The sequence below is a fragment of the Anneissia japonica genome, unplaced genomic scaffold (assembly GCF_011630105.1).
Source record: "Anneissia japonica isolate Jap-2015-1 unplaced genomic scaffold, ASM1163010v1 scaffold288261_len294488_cov152, whole genome shotgun sequence".
Classification (NCBI taxonomy): Eukaryota; Metazoa; Echinodermata; class Crinoidea; order Comatulida; family Comatulidae; genus Anneissia; species Anneissia japonica.
Genome location: NW_022688238.1, coordinates 230,338 through 249,901, shown reverse-complemented (window position 1 = coordinate 249,901; position 19,564 = coordinate 230,338). Strand labels below are relative to the sequence as shown.

At 34.9% G+C, this 19,564-nt stretch overlaps 2 protein-coding genes across 13 annotated transcripts in view; one reads left to right on the top strand and one right to left on the bottom strand.

The window, feature by feature from the left end:
- Window positions 1-19,564, bottom strand: part of LOC117121506 — a 32,195-nt gene that overhangs the window by 9,694 nt on the left and 2,937 nt on the right. For 4 of the 10 annotated variants that reach the window (XM_033266728.1, XM_033266744.1, XM_033266757.1 and 1 more), the window contains exons 2-5: window positions 19,234-19,361; window positions 17,438-17,536; window positions 15,512-15,594; window positions 4,672-4,813 (exon numbers count right to left, since the gene is read on the bottom strand). In XM_033266728.1, the coding sequence (XP_033122619.1) occupies window positions 4,672-4,813; window positions 15,512-15,594; window positions 17,438-17,536; window positions 19,234-19,240 (331 nt within the window). In that variant the 5' untranslated portion in view covers window positions 19,241-19,361. Of the gene's footprint in view, window positions 1-877; window positions 929-1,683; window positions 1,733-4,671; window positions 4,814-15,511; window positions 15,595-17,437; window positions 17,537-19,233; window positions 19,362-19,564 lie in introns of those variants that run through there. The other 6 variants (XM_033266750.1, XM_033266787.1, XM_033266780.1 and 3 more) reach the window with 6 other exon arrangements.
- On the top strand, window positions 1,775-13,558 carry LOC117121562 (monocarboxylate transporter 2-like). 3 transcript variants are annotated; one of them, XM_033266819.1, is made up of 4 exons: window positions 1,775-1,890; window positions 7,381-7,521; window positions 9,397-9,533; window positions 9,908-13,558. In XM_033266819.1, exons 2-4 carry the CDS (start codon window positions 7,401-7,403, stop codon window positions 10,634-10,636), a joined length of 987 nt encoding a protein of 328 aa, XP_033122710.1. In that variant the 5' UTR covers window positions 1,775-1,890; window positions 7,381-7,400; the 3' UTR covers window positions 10,637-13,558. The 3 variants fall into 3 exon arrangements, with proteins under 3 accessions (XP_033122710.1, XP_033122703.1, XP_033122694.1); XM_033266812.1 differs by lacking the exon at window positions 1,775-1,890 and adding an exon at window positions 5,449-6,362; XM_033266803.1 differs by lacking the exon at window positions 1,775-1,890 and adding an exon at window positions 6,388-7,034.

Genomic DNA, 19,564 nt, shown 5'->3' with positions numbered 1-19,564 from the left:
ATATGTATGCAACGGAGGCTCCAGAATTTTGCTGACAGGGAGTCTGACATGTCTGACAGAGGAGTCCAAAACCAAGGGGCGGACTAGAGCCTTGGTCAGTGTCCCAGAATAAAAATCCCTGGTAGGGTTCATGGGGAGAGTTTTTATGGCTTTATATGGCCCAAATTGTGCATTTAGACCACATTATTAGGGAATTAGCAATCAAAATAACGCTATTTGGATAAACAAATTATTTTTGTTTCTGATCTAACGATCTCGTCGTGACATTGAATGACGGGGTCCAGGCCTGTCCCCAACCCCCCACCAAATTCACTGGCGCCACAACTGTATGTATATAACTATGCTCTAAAAGTCAATTATAATAATATAAAAAATATAGCATATGGTTTTTGTGTCTACTGCCCCCAGTGGGGGCGTAGACACTATGTCATGATGTAGCAAAAGATGGCGGAAAAGGGTAAATCTGGTTTAGGCATAATGGGTACTACTACCACGAGGTAGGGGTGCTCTGAATAGTGTTCAGAACTCAAACAGAATTGCGTTCGAAACTCGAACACGCGTTATAGAGACACAGTACTCGTTGGCCACGAATGCCTTTTACCGTCACTTGAAGGACACTCTCTAGAACATGGTAGTTCTCTTCGTGATCAACAACATAACATGGTAAAAAAACACCAACTTCTTAAATATTATACAAAAAATTATATAAAATTAATGGTATACATTAAAGACTAAATGTTTGAACTGAAATGGTGACTAAATCACCATCAAAATAATCAAAACTTCCTAATATGAGAGATTGCATAATGTTTTCACAACAGAACAAATCCTTTACAAGATTTAAACCCAGGACCCCAAGATTAAAAGGCATGCATACGCAGCTATAGCTTCACTTTAGATTTCCGTGTAATCGGCTAGGCCCGTACTTACTGTTGTGTACAGCGTGCAGTGTTGTATTGTCTTTGTATTTCCCGCTGGGCGGCACTTCCGGGTCGCCTTCCTTTCACTGTGCTTAAGTCTACCGAATTCCAATAGACCGAATTAGCGATCGAAGCTGTTCAGCTATAGAGGGTATTCGAGCCAAAACAAACGCACAAAGATAAGCGATTTACACAGTAATTTAAGAAAATAGCCTTTACTAAAACGTCTCATACACGCGTTGTGTGTAAAGTTGAACATGATTTAAATTAACAGGAACCATTGTTACATGTTTATGAATGTAATGTCTTCTTTTCTCTACGATTGTGTATGCCAAATGTGAAATATAACGAGAATAAATCGTATTATTTTGGGAATAAAATGTACATTGGTTGTGTCTGCCTGTGTTACAGCACGACGACGGCAGCAGCCATGTATTCACTCACAGTGAACCATGGCTTCGGTCGATGAATGTGCTTGTTGCAAAACTCATAAAATGTGTTATACTGTACTTGCAAATTTCAAGAAGAGCTAAGTTATTTAAAATTATTGAATAATGTTCCTAAATTCAAACCAATATCTTTGGCAGACTGCACGGAGCTGAACGTTTACAGTCAGGCCTCACTCAATCATCACATCCAGCCATGTCGCGTTGTCGTACAACAAGTGTCGGGGGCCGAGGCCTAGCCTGTAAAAACTCTACGTATATTTAATTTTACATGAAAATCAAATCAAACGTCTTCTGATGGTTAATCCTTAACCTACCAATGTTTTAAAAAGTATCTTACTGTAATGTATCCATCTCTAATAAACAATGTTTGCTGCCACCTATGTTTTACAATAAATACTGAACTGAGAAAAATGGCAATCGTCTCCTGTCAGTCCGTCGTGTTGTGACATAAAGAGTCATAAAACATTACAAATCTGGCGACGAGGATAAAACTAAGGAAAACAGAAATACAGGAAGTTTCTGTGAGTATTCGTAGATAATTTTTGGAAACATGCCGCAGATAGGCCGAATAAATACATTCGACAATGAAACAGAAGATTGGCCGGCGTATGCGGAACGGCTAGAGGCGTACCTAGAGGCAAACTCGGTACACGACAATAGGAAAGTAGCTACATTGCTGACGGTGATAGGGCCTAAGGCATATGCACTACTCAAAGATCTATGCTCACCGGCACTGCCGAAAACGAAAGCATATGATGAATTAACGAAGATGTTAGACGAACACTTTAATCCTAAACCACTAACAGATTACACAGGGGAGAGTTGTAATGTATCCATCTCCAATAAACAATGTTTGCTGCCACCTATGTTTAACAATAAATACTGAACTGAGAAAAATGGCAATCGTCTCCTGTCAGTCCGTCGTGTTGTGACATAAAGAGTCATAAAACATTACACTTACCCGCATACTTTGGTTTTTTGCTTGTTTTCCTATACCATACATAAACTAGCAACGTTATAGAATAGGACTTTTAGGCTCTGTTTAGAATTTTATACCCACTCGGCCAAATTGTGATGACGTCATCTTTCGTCGCTAATTCGGTCTATTGAACATCGCCACTAAATTTCTTGATACATTCCAAATGGAATACTTTTCTACTGCTATTAGGGTCAGTGGTGTTTAATGCAATCATGTTTACACATAGTTTTATGGCCATGATTGTTGCAGTTATTGGAATTTCATCGGCCTTCATAGTTGATCAAGCCTCCTTCCTAGCACGTAGTAAATTACTTATTTATGGAAAAAAGAAAGTTTATCATAACACACAAAAGGGAAACAAGTGGACGCTACTTTACTTTAATATGTCTTCTTTATTCTGCAATCTTCCGACATTGAATTGAACCCAGGCCCCAGAGTGTATGGGTCATCAATCAACAGCAAGATGCATGGGAATGACAAATTCTGTATATAATGATATTGTTAGCAGTGGTGGATCCAGAGATGTCCAAAAGGGAAGGGGGTGGGGGGAAGAGAAAAAGTGACAACACTGTCCCAGGGTGTGGGGGGGTAGGGCCTGTGAAATTTCTGTGTTCTAGATGCCCGAAAATAACATTTGAGGTGTTCTGGGCTATCATTTGTTTTTCTTTCTTTTCCCTTTTTTACCTCTCAAAAGGTGAGGGGGACAGGGCCGGCAACCCCCCCCCCCCAACAAATCCTCCCTTGGAGTTCCAGTGCGTGCTGGACATGCACTGCATGTGATATGCCAAATTACTCAATCAATTTGTTCGATACACCTACTGTCGATACCCAAAATAGTTTTTAAGCCTTTTCCGACTTATGCTTGTCAATTGACAGTTATCAGTGGACAGTGATATTGGATCACCTACATTTGCCTCTTCTCCAGTCAATGATCGTCAACCAGCAGAACCAAAGGTAAAAAATAAAGGCTCACTGAGGGTTCTTGTAATTAATTTCCAAAGTCTAAATGCCAAAAAAAGACCTTTTGGAACCTTTTAGACTATAGTAACCCAGATATTATCGTAGGATGTGAAACTTGGTTGTCTCTGAGTATCCAAAGTAGCAAGTCATACCACCTGGTTTCGAAACCATAAGGCAAGATAGGTCCGATGGCTATGGTGGTGTTCTCATCACAATAAATTCAGTCAACATATTCCAACTGAAAATTCTGGGAAACTTGTGGCTGAAAAATTGAAGTTAAAAGTACCAACAACCAATCATTGTGTGTGCAATGTATAGGCCCACTAATGTGGAATATGCTGCCAAGAGAGTTCAATGTATTGAAACGATAGCCAGTGAAAACCCATCGTCTACAATCTGGGTCGCTGGTGACATGAACCTACCAGACATTAATTGGACCGATAATTCTATTACCGGTCATCACTACCGGAAAGTGAATAACAAAATCTTCCTGGACACTATCAACAACATCGGCCTCGAACAGCTGGTCGACGAAACAACTCGCGACAATAGTATCCTAGACCTATTTTTCATAAATAGACCAGCTTTTTGGAGTAAATGCAAAGTACAGTAAATCCAGGGATGAGTGATCATGAGGCAGTACTTATTGACTCTGATACTAGGGTACGGCACCAACGACCTACTAAAAGGAAGAATCATTTGTGGAAGAGAGCAGACTTTACAACGATTAAAATAGATGTTAATTCATTCAGTGAACACTTAAAAACCACCTTATGATGCCTCCACTGGGGATTATCACAGGACCAGCAGCGTCACAAGCATGATCACACAGCTCTATTGACCCCCCTCTCCATCATCGCAGAAATGCCAGCAAACTCATAATGATGTACAAGGTACTCAACTCACTAGTTGATATTCCACCGCATCCCTATCTTATTCCACTAACTACCCACACTAGAGGACATAACCTAAGGTTCATCATTCCACCAGCAACTTTACTAGTATACCGACATGCAATTTTCCCCAGTACCATCAGAATTTGGAACATCCTACCAGCACCCTTGGTTACAGCCCCCACTCTTGAATATTTCAAAGGAGGAATGGCTAATAATGTTATCTCTAAGTTGTAGCAAATTTTAGCAGCACTGTACAGCACCTTTTATGTTTTTGTTCTTTCATTCTGGTGGATTTTGTGTTCCTGCACCGCACATGCTCTCAAGTTGCGACAATACTCCTTACGGAAGGATGCAGCTTACAAGAAGAAGAAGGATATGCCAAAGAATAAACTTAATCCTTATTCAAAGAGAATTGAACCCAGGATCCTGGACTCCGAGCAAATAGGATGTAAACACCAACCTCTTACCTTTGTTAGTTAATGATGGGACAAACGTAAACGGAAGGGCATTACTCCAGACACCGTCAGATGGCCGTCGTAGCTGTACAGCAACTTTTACATTGGATGTAATGTTTTCATTCACGTAAGACGGGGTATAAAACATGATATTCTGAAAATATACATTAGATAAAAGTTAGTGAATGTTTGCGTTCAAAGAAATAGTTTTTCCAAGGGGGTCATACTCCTAATCGAATATCTGACACAAATACAAGTGAAATAGTGTGAAGGATAAGTAAGAGATTATATAGCAAACAACAAGTCTTCCATAACAGTGATGGCATTAGAATTTTTTACAGTAAGTAAAATTAAAAATCGATTAAATAAACCTTTAAAACCCCAAAAATTGTCATTGTTTCCGGGACTTCACCCCTTAGACCATTTCCTCACATTTGAAATCCTTATCTGAGAAGATTTGGTTCTGCCAACCGGGCCCTGGGCGAGGAGTGGCTCGAACCAGAAAATATAATATACAAAATACAATAAAATGTCATTCAGTAATCATTTAAATCAAAAGAGATTAAAACCAATATTAAAATATAATATGTACAAATCAAAATTGTGAAAGAAGTAATTCATAGATTATCAATGTAAAAAATAACAGTAAGTTATTTGAGAAAAAATATTGTAAAAAAAACAAACATTTTACTTGGATGGGATTGGATTTATTTGGTGTAAACACCAAGAATAACCCAATCCCATCCAAGTCTAGAAGACTTATTTCCAGTGGGGTCCTTCTGGTGGTGATTAGGCAGTACACCGGGAGACAATCCCCTACTCTTTTCGAAGTGCGTACTGCGTTCTTTAACGTGCACATATGGCCATAAATGCACGCAGGACCAATGGCTAAACGTCTCATCCGAAAGACGGTGCGCTAATGTAACTTGTATTTCAGCCCTCCAGCTGAAACATAAGGAGAGGAAGTGATGGGAATTGAACCGGGAACCTAAAGGTCTACACAGTTGAGCGCACACACAGTGGCTACCACCAGATTAGCTGACTGAACTAAGCTGCTTAACAAGCAACTTAGTAGCATTGTGTACTACAAATTTTGATTATATCTTTGTTTTATTCAGGTATAAAAACGTAAAAACAGTCAGCAGCACATGGCTGAAATGACTGAATTTACAATGATCAATAAATTAAAACATTAACACTTAAAAAACCAAAGCATTTTCACCCAAAAAAGAACAAAATTCAAACAATATCTAATAATATTACAATTCACTTTAAACTAAGCATTTAATTTAAAAAAGAGAGAATTATGTATTATTGAATATAAAAAATTAATTAGATAGAAAATATATAGAAATTATGAGAAGTCCTATAAAGACAATCGACTGTGTTGATCTTTAAAAAAGGAATGAAGAAGATGCACAGTTGGGTGATCGCTTGTTGTATAGTACTTGGCGCCAGGAGCCAACTATTCTATTTGTTTTTTTCAAGGTGTTCTCTTTTGATAGAGAATAGACAATTAATTGGTTTATCCTGGTAAGTATTCACAAAGTGGACATCAGAATGAAAACAAAAGGAAAAAGAAAGAGAGTAGTGGTGTTCACACACCATTTCACATACAACAGTGTAGGACTTAAGATTATCTCTAAATAATTCAAATACTATCTTTAGATATCACACTTGGCCAACTATCTGAAATTCTGAAGGTGAGTATTGTTTTTCTTTTGTAGGACAGGCTTGATGCATTTAGTAATAACAATTTTGGCTTATATAGCGCGCATTATGCTAAAAGCCTCAATGCGCTTAAAACAATAAAAATAAAAATGCTAGGAGAAATTTATATACCAAAGCCACCAGCACTTAAACTACTTTCAAATTCTGTAACTCCAGTGAACCAGTCAAGATTAAAAAATTGTGTTTGCCTTTCTGTACATATTTTTTTCCCCTCTGGACTATTGCTGTATATGACAGATACCAATCAGCAACGTGATTATTAATTTAACATTACAGCATTTAAAAGGGAAGGAGCTGGCTTATATTGTTGCCATATCAAGTTGCATATCACCAGCACTTAAAATTATTCAAGATTCAACAATTTATTTTGCCTTTCTGCAAAAATGTTTTCTGAACTGGACTGTTACTGTATGTGACTGTTACTAATCAGCAACTCGATTATTATTTTAACATTATGGCTTTTCAAATGGATGAAGGCTGGGCTTATATTGTTGCCATGGCAAGTTTTTCAGTAATATTTATCATAAATATTGTAGACAAAAGTTCTGGACTTTACTATCCTTATATGATTGACTACTTTGAAGAATCTGCTGAGAGAGTTGCATTGGCTCTATCATTAATTCCTGTTCTGAAGAAGTTACTAGGTAAATCATTATCTTTTTTAGCTCAGTTGGCTTAAACTGGTGTTAGCCAGGATCAGATCCTCCGTGAAGTTCCTTTCCTTATCAAAGTTTCAATAATTAAATTCATTACCGAATGTTTAGTAAAGCCAGTTTTCCACTAGGCGATTTTATTTGTGCAAATCAATGGTGTCAGTTGGGTTCCTGAGCTCTGATTGGTTGCTCAAATTTTTAGAAACAGTTCGAACTACTAATTTCCCTGAAGCGAAAACTCCAGTAGAAATACGCATGCGCATGAACGATGCTATGATTCGCGCAAATAAATTCGCCTAGGAAAACAGGCTTTACTATTTGTTTAATCTCTATTTAGGCCCATTTGCTGCCTTCTTGATGGAGAGGTTTTCTTGTCGACTTGTTACTATTTTTAGCACTGTAACAATGATGTCCGGATCTCTTTTAATTTATTTTTCATCAAATTTCAACCAACTAATCATAGCATGTGTACTTATTGGTAAGTCAATTTCTATTTCAAACTTTTTTCCAATATTTATTAGATTGAAGACTGTGCTGCTTGGAGAACGTATGTTAGAGGGTTTCAACCGACAGGCTAATCATAGTCTACCGGGCGTTTTAGGGAAACAGTTAGATTAAATTCCTAAGAAATATATTTGGGGAGAGCCTAGAAGAAATCTGATTAACATTTAGACTCAAAAGTGTGTGGCGAAACTATGATCTGAATAGTAGGCGAATGCATTTCCTGTCAATAGCAATGAAATTAACTACAAATTATTTTTCTTATTTAAAAATCAATGAAAAGGCACAGTCAACCAATAAAGGTTGTAATATAAATATGTTTTTATTTAACTATAAAGATTGTTGAATTTTGAAAATACAAAGAACAGGGAAGGAGCAGAGTGAGAGAGAGTGAATTTCAAAAGGTCTGTATGAAATGTAGGGAAAGCAGCAGTTATATCTTAGTCTAACTTCGGGACTGATACAATGATATTGTGGAGTATTTAATAACTGCATGAGTATTAGAGAAAGGTAGCAGAATCTTGATATTTGTAAAACAATAGAGGGAAATAAGACTGCAAGCTATATTAATGAAAGAATTTACAATAATCAGTTTAGCGGAAATATAAAAATAAACAAGAATTTCATTCATTCAATATTTGACTTTGTATATTTCAAAGATTTCCATACCAACAAATAAACAAAATCTAGCTGATGTGCTAATTATTATTATTATTATTATCTGTGTTTTATTATTATTATTAAAACTTTTTACACGGAAGGCTTGTCTCACCCGATGGGTGTTATTCTACAAGGTTGTGTTGTCATTGAGATTGTAAAATAACAGTATAAAAATAATAACACATATCACAATAAAGACAAAATTATATACAAATAGAGACATGAAAAATGAAGCATAAACCACAAATTTTACAAAAGTGTTTTAAATATTGTAGCATTTGATGAATTTGCCACTCTATTTTGTAAGACTTGTAATTTGTTTTTTTTAAATTTGAGTAGATCTACCCCATACTAGACATGGAGTTATTATTATTTTGCACTAGATTACAGTACAGTATTCAAAGTAAGGAGCAATAATGGTTTTGTACATAAGAGATTGTTGATCATTTAATAGAAATTTTAGACGTCCTTTTTCAAATAGCACAAACCCGGCAGAACTTTAGTTTTTACATTATCACTTTCCTTATTCCATGACAAATTTTCATCGATAATAAATAGTAAGAGTCTGGTTATGACATTGCGATTTTTGAAAGTTAGTTTTAAATGCTGGAAATAATTTGGAGCATACTGAAAGAAATTTAGATTTTAGAGATTAAGTTTTTTTACAAGTTGTTCAGTGGCTAACTTTGGTGATGATCCGGAGTAGAATATAGTTTGAGGATCATTTAAAGGGAATTTCTCAGACCTAGATATCTAAAAAATGACAAATGCATCTGAAAACCCTTCTGGAATATTTTGTCATGCCCAGGGAAGAAAACATTAAATTTGGTGACGTTCCAGAGAAGGGTGCACGCGTATGGAAACCCTTAAAACGGAATGTCCCTGACAGATATCTCAAAAACTGATCAACGGATCTGAATGAAACTTTCTAGAACGCATTCGTGGTCTAGATGGTTATGACGTTCGATTTGTAAGCCACAGGTCCCAGTTTTGAATCCTGGTGAAGGTTAAGATATAAGTGTTTTAATTATATTTTTTTCAGAGTGAGAATGTTATATACAGGAAAGAATTGTTTGGCGGAGGTATATACCCTCAAAGTGTGCTCTATTTTTTTTATTATTATGATTTTATTAAAATTCAATAAAACAACATTTTTAAAGGTGCAGATAATCTTGAAAAATTCTAATTTCAGGATATGCAGCATGTTTGGCCAATTTTTCAAGTTATTATATTTTAGATATGTACTTTCAGCGCCATTTTACTTTGGTATTTTCAATACGTACGCTGATAAGAGGAATCGGCTCTACACTAGCAACTCCTATAAATCAGGTAGTTTCACTTATATTTTGTTGAATATATAAAAAAAACATTTGGTTATAGATATTTTTGAATTAAATTTTCTGATTGTAGAAAAATAATAATACACAGATGTTCAAGAGTATTTTATATTTTTCACAATTACGACAATGTTTTGCTTTATGCTAAAGTTACGTTGACCGTGCAATAACTCAAATTATAGTACTGATTTGATATAAAAAAAAAATAAATTGGTACCTGGTAGAAAGTGATTTGGTTTGGAATGAATTTGTACCAAATTACATGTATAATTATGAACTTACAGATTTTGGGGTCATGTTAAAAAATTTGTCTTCTATAACATATTTTATGAACCAAATTGAAACAGTGTTATATCTTTTTAACAGTTCATCGTTATGAGATATGGATGGAAATCATCTTATCTGATTCTCACCGCAGTTTTCTACCAAATGACAGTCTGTGCCACTGTTTTCAGAACTCCTAAAAAAGCGCAGAAGCATGAGCAAAATGACAAAGAAATGCAATTCATTGAACTGAACCCTCCAAAGAAAAAAAAAACCTGGCTAAAGGAAAGACTGGACTACTTACACCAACTTGGCCATTTTTCATTGTTCAATAAAAGCACATTCCTCCTTCTTCTGTTTGCATTATTTCTACAGGGAACAGTTAATGAAGGCATTCTCCTAATTATGACAGATGACCTAAAAGATCGCGGTGCCACTCTACATGCAAGCCAATTTATAGGGACATTCTACGGACTTGGCAATTTGATCGGAGCACCCTTCCATTACGTTTGCAGTAACTTCATATCGAAAAATTTTCTTGTTCATTATGCCCTGTGTCTCTTCACTGCATCACTGTCTTTCTTTGTCTGCATTGCATTTAAGAATGCTGAGTTTGTTCTCTACATTACGATCTTCGTGTATGGTTTTTCAAATGGATGGGAGACTACATTAAAACCGTTAATCATAAAATATCATATTGATTACGATGACTTTGCCTTTGGTCTTGCTTGGGTAAATTTTTCCTATGGTATTAGTGCTTTTGTAGGAAGTCATATTATTGGTAAGTCATTTAAAAATTATTTCTTTTTTTGTTTCTATATTAAGATATAATTTGTATAATGGATAAACCAAGTATATTTCAGGGTACTACAGTATTTTCTGTAAAGTGTTTAAATCAAAGACAGTGGCAAAGAATACATCTTCTACCAAAACAAAATTATTTTTTTCTCTTTAAAATTTTTCCGGGAGTAAATACATTCTAAACATCTCAGGACATAAAATGGCATGAAGATTGGCATTTTCTTAAGGCAGCAGCAGGATTAGCAACTGGATTTCTATCAAGGCTTACTTCAGGACCCTACAGAAATCCCCTGTTGGACCACTTAGTACAAAGTAGGACAAATCCTAGTATCACTGATTTTGGAGGCTATATCAGGTTCTGTAGGAGCAGACATTTTGATAGTTAAAATAGCAATTATATAAATTATCTATCTTGGCCACAAAAAGCAAGCGTCTATCCATATTTTTTTTTTTTTATCATTTTTCTATTGTACAGGTTTCTTCTATCACTGCAATCCACTTTTTGGACTACAGCTTTGGAATTTTTTAAAACTCTTAAAAGTAATTAACTTAAATGCACTTAAAAGTCATTAGTCACAAAAAGTCAAACGATATAATAATATTCAATTCTACAAATTATCTCCAGTTGCAAATCAAGGAATTTGGAATAAAGGTGACCCATGGAGGCACTTTAATAAATTTATGATTTTGACACCTCAAGGTGGCCGGGAATATCATTCTCAGACTTCAATTTGATTATCTTTTTTATCCATTTTTAAAAATAATTTTAAAAAGCTGGTCAGCCCGGGAAGGCTGGGCCTACTACATATGAATCTGTCACTGATCACTACATCAAATTATTACCAATGAATAGAAAATTAAATTTTTAGGATTTGGAATACTGTACTCTTATTCTTCTATTAGGCATGAGCTAGCATTATCTGGAATGCTTTCCAACTTGAAATAATAGAATACCGGTTATCACTCTTGAAATTGACAAAGCCATTTTATTCGATTTTACTTTCTTCTTTTGGCCTTTTGGCTTTAAGTATGCCACTGGCCTTGCCACGGTCCATTCTCTTCCAATTCAGCCTCTCTCAATTGTTATTGAATGAATTAAACTTGAAAAGAAATACATAAAAATTAAAAACAAATTTTAGTTCAGAATACCGAACATCCCAGAGAGCATACATTTCCCTCATCAATAACAAGTTACTCTTCCTCACGAGAACAAAAGAAAGAAAAAAAAAAAGAAAAAAAAAAAGCAAAACTAAACCCCTTATTAGTAGAAACAATATTCTAAGTACAGTTATTCCCTCCCCAAACTATGCTTTTTCCCCTTCCCCTTAAAAACCTAAGCAACATATACATAAAAAATAGTAATGCAGGAAAGAAAAACAACTAAATGAAATTGAAAACAGAGGTGAACGGAATAGCAGTACTATAAAGCAAAGTTAGAGCATGGAATTCAAAATCTCGTTGCGGAATTTCCATGCTCTTTTGGTATATCTTTTGCAAAACTTGTCGAAGATATTTTCATACTTTCTGCTAAGGAGCAACAATGAACAACCCAAAATATGATGTAGTTTTAGGTCATCGTTTGCATTAATAAAGTCTTTTACTTTTTTAGTTAGGCACACAGCACATGCACCAATGACTGTCAATAGCAAATATATCACTGTAGGTGACAATCCCTTTTCACAAGAGAAACACACACACGCAATGCTTTACACAAACTAAATCTCAATATGAGGAAATGGAGTTGTTTTGATAGTGAGAAAAAATCCTGCAACACTGAAATTGAACCAGGACCCTCCAGACTGGAAGGCAAGCATAATAACCACCAAGCTATTAAACTCTACATTGCTGGAGTCTGTTCTGGTACAATGGTCGTTGTAGCATGTGGCCTAGTCAATTTTTAAGTCTTCTTTTAAATTTCATTTGATAGTTTGAATTTCGTTTGAATTACTGTATATTTTTTGGATTGGAAGGTGTTCTTGTTGTGGTTTAGAAAAAACAAATTTAATTTACAATATTATATTCAAACCGGATGAAACTATTCTTCATCTTTTTTAAGAAAATGAGTATTTCACTATTGTGTTTCTGGGAATGTGGCAGCTGGTATATCATGTTAAAATTCTTGATATTATTTTATGTTTAGTACCATAGTACTATTTATCAGTCAATCAATCTATAGTGTGCATACTGTATCTCCAACCTCTGCCTGAATACCAATAATACATGCAGGTTGTTTATGGCTATTCTATCTTTATTATGCTCAATTGGTAACTTTTAGAAATTTCTTTGAACTTCTGTGACCTTAATTTTATCTCTTTCTAGATCAAAATGTACCACTCCATTGAATTTTATGATGATCAATTTATTAGTTTTTGCTTAATCCTGCACACAGACAGTCAACAAAAAATACTTGTCTGTGTGAACTAGCAGTGGCGTTATTAACGCCAAGCAAAATGTCACCTCTGTGGCGTTATTAACACTACCTGCAGATCCCAGATTAGTGAACGCCATGGAACTAACGCCAGTGATGCTTTAATGACTTTGACCTTATTTCAAGCGATTGACCAATCACGATTAGTTCTACAATAGATTTAGATTAGTTACTGTCTTGTGCTCTCTATAATTAAAATGGTAAAGGGAGTTTTTTTCTATTACATGTTTTACTTATTTTACAGTGTATATGATGTGTTGGTTGTGTTTTGTAAGATATTTTAATCTATTTAGACTGTCTATAAAAAACCGCAACACCAACAATTGTTCCACAATGTTAGCTAAAAAATCAGAAGTAAATTTATTGTTCATTTAAAATACAGTAATCATATAATTTATCTTCCAACAATTCACTAGAAAGATATATCTTACTACCGTAGTTAAACACCCTGTACATTATTTAAAACTGAAAACTTTTCCCTTCCCATAGGCCTATATTACTATATTAACGCCAGCGCTAATATAGCAAATGTTGTTTGTGTGGACACAGTTTGGGCTGATGTAAGAAAATGTATGTTTATGACACCTACAGATGTTCAGAAATGGCATTAAGGCTTAATTTTGATTATAATTTTCTTTTTTATCTCCAATTTTTTTTATAATTTTGAAAAACATAGTGGAGAGGGAGGGCCTGGGCCAGTTGGGTCCTCTACCAGGCATAATTGGGTAGCTGGTAGTATCTAATACCAAGTACTGATTCTAGCGGCTTTTGGAATTGTTTTAATATACACAAAATTTCTATGTTCCCAATTTTTTTTTTTATGTTACTTTAAAATGAGAAAGCTAATTTCAAAACTAATTTTTATGATATTTTTGCGTATTTTGTATTGGTACTGGTATAGGCATTGATAATGCATCTCTTTCTTGAGGTTATAAAGTTTGCTGCTGGTAATCAGGCCCTGGACTCCCCTTTTGTAAAGTTAAAAAAAAAGAAAGAAAAATAAATAATTGATCGCCCCAAATGCCTAAGAGGTTTTTTTCGGGCATCTAGAAAACAAAAATTTTTGTGTGGAATGCCTCCGGTCCCCTAGGGTGGTGTTATTCGGATCGTCCCCCACTTTCGCCACCCCCCCCCCCCTTTTTGGACCCCCCCCCCCCCCCCTTTTTGGACATCTGGATCCACCCCTGAATTCATATACTCAGTGGGATTCCATTCTGCTATTCTGCTTGATGTGATAAGAATATTTTAATAATAACAATAATTTACTCCTGGTTGTAAAAAAATTGTAACAAACTTCACTGTGTAGAATAATTAATAATGATTATTAATTGTATAATTTTTAATAAATTTTAGTGTTTTTTTTTAAATTTTGTAATTTGTAATTTTATGGAGCAATGTGATTTCTTGCCTTTTTCTTAATATAATTCTCTTTATTGTTACTAGCTTGCTCTTGTATAATGGGAGCACTCTATGTAGATGGATTCAATAACTCATACAGGTTTTTAAAATTCACTAGTCAAATTCAGGGAATCTGCATTTTAATTGATTTTTGTGTCTAAATTTGCAAATTGTATATTCATATATAAACAGCAGTTCAACTAACCATCAGATAGTACCTACATGCTAAATTTCAGCTTTCTACAAGTGATTTTACTGCTAGTTTACTGTACATGTTTACAAAGCAAACGTGACCTCTGTGACCTCACTTTTCTTATGCCGATGATGACTAGGATTATATTGTTTCTAACAATATAAACAAAAATAGAAAATATAATGAAATATATCATAATAAAATTAAATGGTTTAATTATGTCTAAAAATAAAATTCTTAGTAATATGTGTGTTTATATTATGTTTTGTTTATTTATATAATGTTTTCTTATTTTATATAATTTGTTTTGTTGTATTTGAAGACAGATTTTCATTTTGCTTTTCTTGTAATAAATTATCTTGGAACGATGATAAAAAGGGTAGTGATGAAATTTACTTAATATATATGCGTAACACTAACTTTTGTACTTGCAATTATAAAAAAGAATCAAAATCAATAGATTTTCAGTCTATTTTTTTGAAAATTTAGAAAATTAAAGATTTGATTAACTTATTAATCAACATAATTAACAATTCATATAAAATAAAGGAACAATTATTCAACTCAAAAAAATATTTTAAAAATGCCTGTTTACTGGATAGATCAACAAAAACAAAATAAAAGTATATAATTAATGCTTGCAGTACACCACGTAGATAGTTCTGAAAAGAACTGTTGTTGTTGGTTGAGAATATCTCGACGTTTCGGTTGACTTGCTTCAACCGTCTTCAGGAGAACAATAAATATTGTTGAAGTAAATAAATAAATAAATAAATAAATATTTACTAAGAATTTTATTTTTAGACATAATTAAACAATTTAATTTCATTATGATATATTTCATTATATTTTCTATTTTTGTTTAAAATAAAAGTAGTTGACTCACGTTGCTAAGTACTCCATTTTCCTCAATTTTGGCCTTGGTTTTCCATCCTGTATGTTTCTCAACAAAGTAGACTTCTATATCACCTAAAAATATAAATTCACATTACTTATAATTTGCAAATTTTAATATAAATGTCTTACTTGGCTAAAACCATATATTCTACAAAGGGTCATACAATTCAATTTAACTGGATTAGTAGGATATTATTTGTACATTTTGCATTGAATAAACTATGTATGTATTAGTGAAAATTCTAGTAAAAAATAAATGTATAGAATGTATAAAATAAACGGCCACAACATTGATATATATTTTAAATGCATTATGGAAATATATGTGACACAGTTGAGATGAAATGGGCTCATAGGAGGATTTAAAGGCATCCATCGCACTTAAATTATTGAAAATTAAAAAAAAGTGTAAGAAAAAAAAAAGTTACATTGAACTTCAAATCTGAGAGTACCATTTCCAACATATAGTAACATTTTGCACCTATTTTGCACTATATTTAACATTGAGGTTCCCTCATTAACAGACACCTATCCCCAACCAAAACCAACACAGCTTTGTTCTTAGTCACAGACCAATAAAAAGTGTTCATAATGCAGTGGTTAACCCAGGATTTCCAAAAATGAGCGCGCTGAGTATACTAAATTCTAATTAATATGAAAGAATAAAGCACAAAATCTAGTAAAAGCGATGTATAAATAAAAATCAAGAGTTTTGTACGGACAATGGACATTTCTTCAGGACTGCGTTTCTTGACAAATAAATGCTTGATAATGTACCGGAAAATCAGCTGAAAAGAACATATTAACAAAAAGGAGATCGATATACAAGAAGACCCACATGCAGGGACCGAGCAACACAGTACAAAAAAGAAGGTGGACAAGCATAGGACACAGTCTACCCGGAGATCATGATAACAACTGCATGACAGCAATGACATGGCAGCCATAAGGCAGAAGAAGAAGAGGTAGGCCAAAACAACTTAGACGCGCACTGCAAAGAAAGAGAGAAAGCCGGGTGTCAACATGTAGAGCCAGGGACGGAGAACTTTGGAGGATGAGTGTCACAGCCTTAATGTGCCACATGGTACGAAGCAGACAGGTAATGTACTGGTATAAAGTGAACTTAGTTTGCCATTTACTTCCATTAATTTACAAAATTTGTTTTTCATTTGAACAAAAAGGGAGTGTTCAGGGTACACCTCAGTAAATGAGCTTTGCACAAGCCTCTGACATTTGGTTCACAAAGGTCTTAACACAATAGCACTCGTGTAAAAGAACGATAAAGATACAAATTTTAAAATAATTTAAAATTTGGATTTAAGCACACTGTATGTTAATACATGTCAATTTTGTGTGGTTCCTCTACAAAATAAAAAGAAAAAAAGGTAAATAATTATCAATGCAGCATTTGCATGGTAAAGTATGTGAGGATCTAAGAGTGCACTATTTTTAACTATAAGTATTTCGCATTTACAGGGGAGTTGATTTAACTTTCTTCGGTGACTAGGCTACTGGGCTAGTTTACTGTATATTTCACTAGCCCCTAGGCTATTTTATGAGCTCAATCATCGGCTACCTTTTACATCAGTAAATTTATGTTCTTGGCCATTCAGTCCCCTGTTTAATGGATATGCCACCTAGGATAGTGATTAAGTTTGCTGATTGTCATATCCTTGGCGCTCATGCCTAAAGAAATGAAATGAAAATGAAAGAGTACGTAAAGCAATAGAAATGAAATGAAAATGAAAGAATACGTGAAGCAATAGTTTATAACTGATCACTGGCCCACCGGGCTAGGGGTAGTAATAATGTAGGTTTACTAGCCCAGAGGAGGTTTTACTAGACATTGTATGACAATTACTAAATCGAGCCCTGATTTAGGATTCCTACATTATAGCATCTTATTTTCCATTACCTTCCTTGACAGAATCAACAATAGCAAAGATTATTTCATCTCCTGTTGCCTGACCAATGTCAACACTTAGTTTTGTAAGTTTCAAGTTCATACTTTGTCCTGTTGTAGAAGAACAAAAAATTGTTATTTATTTTCTTATTTTTTTTCTTTATCTATTTCAAATCATAGATGTAGTATTATTCGTCTATTGGTCAAGAATACTGACAACCATGGCTATAATACAACTATGCAATCACTTTCAGGTATTCAATTTCGATACACCATACAGTATGTATCTAAAAAACACTTTCTATCATCACCATCATCCCTATTATCATTTTTACAATGCTCCAACATGCCATAGTTAGGCAAGACTTTTTGAATACCTTTTTTTGCGAGCTTATATTTTTAAAGATTTTTAGAGGGCGGAATAAAAATCAAAATAAACTTTTGTTCTCTTACTAAATAGCAAATAGTTTTGCCAAAAACATCTAAATGGAGGAAAAAATAAAAATGAAATTTTATTGGTGAATGTAAACAGTGTAGAAATGCAACCGAAAGGTCCACTGATTAATCTCAGATAAGATAGTATAATACATCAAAATGCACGCCATCGTGTCAGGATTCAATATTTCAACATTAATTATGTCATCATCAGGAATGATGTGGTTAAATGCTTTCAAATTATATAATTAGGAAGAAATATATATTTTATAATTGGAGATTTCAAGGCAGCATCAGGCATAATAAAAATAAAGAAAAACTTTTTTTTTCTGAAACTTCCATCTTTTTATCGGCGAGCAGCAGGTTCGCTGAACAAGATATACAAATAAGTCCAGCCTTATGTAAAAAAATGACTTTTAATACTGTGAGTAAACAGTGGCTGCTTCTTACGGTACTACAGCAGCTAAAGGCCAACTCAGACAGTGTCGTACGTTAGGGAGCTTTTGATTTTTCGACAACGTGAAGCTTGAACCGAATCACTAATATTTGACTGTCCTACTGGGCGTCCTACGATCTCTGCATACATAGATTTGGCCAAATTGCATTCTAGAATCTAGAGGAAAACTTTTTTCACTTGCATGCGTAGACGACTTTTACTCACGCCATTACGTTCTACGTCCTACCGTCGTCATGCAATCGAAAGGTCAGTGGCATATCTAGGGGAAGGCGTGGGGGCGCACGCCTCCCCCCAAAATTACTTATGCCCCCCCTCCAAAATTCACGGTCAAGTAGTTAAAAATCACCATATTTTGCGAAAGTGCCCCTCAACAGATCATCGAGCCCCCTACATCACCTTCGCGCCCCCATCAGCTCCCCCACCCCCATTTCAAGACTTCCAGATACGCAACTGCGAAAGGTCCCTAATGCAGCCCTACACGACTTATCTTTAGGGATTGAAGTGGGGATTCCCAGGGTATAAGCCCATCCCCACTTCCCTCCCCTCCCACCAAATCAGCTTAATGTTGTATTCAAGGGGTTGGGCTTATACCAGAACAACTACAATAGTAGCACATAACTAGATATGGTTTGTGCTTTTTGATACTACCAGGGGCGGATCCAGAGATGTCCAAAAAGGGGGGGGGGGCAAAAGTTGGGCCAATCGAGACAACACTGTCCTAGGGGGTCCGGCATGCCCCGCGAAATTTTTGTGTTCTAAATGACTGAAAATAACATTTGATTCTTTTCTTTCTTTCTTTTTTTTTTTCCCTTTTCTTTACCCCCCAAAAGGGGGGGGGCGGGGTCGGGCTGGCCCCCCCCCCCCTAAATCCGCCCCTGACTACATACAGTACTACTTATAAAACAATTTGTCTTACCCTCCATAGCAGATATCGAGATCAGCTGACTGACACAGATAGCGTTCACTATGTTTGCTGTTTGGTGTTCTTAGGAACAAGCATGCGACTGCAGTAGTACAGTAAATACTGCAAACAGGAAGAAGTGACTGTGAACCAGGAAGTAGGTAAAACTTGATGAGCAACCTATAATTCTCATTGTTTTTAATACAAAATTTAATTTCATATTGTGTAAATCAATATTAAGTTAATAGTTTTCACTTTCATAGTAGTTGTTGGATTGTTTATTCACAAATTCGCATTACATCAAATTGGGAACACCAGGATAACCCATATATATATATATATATAT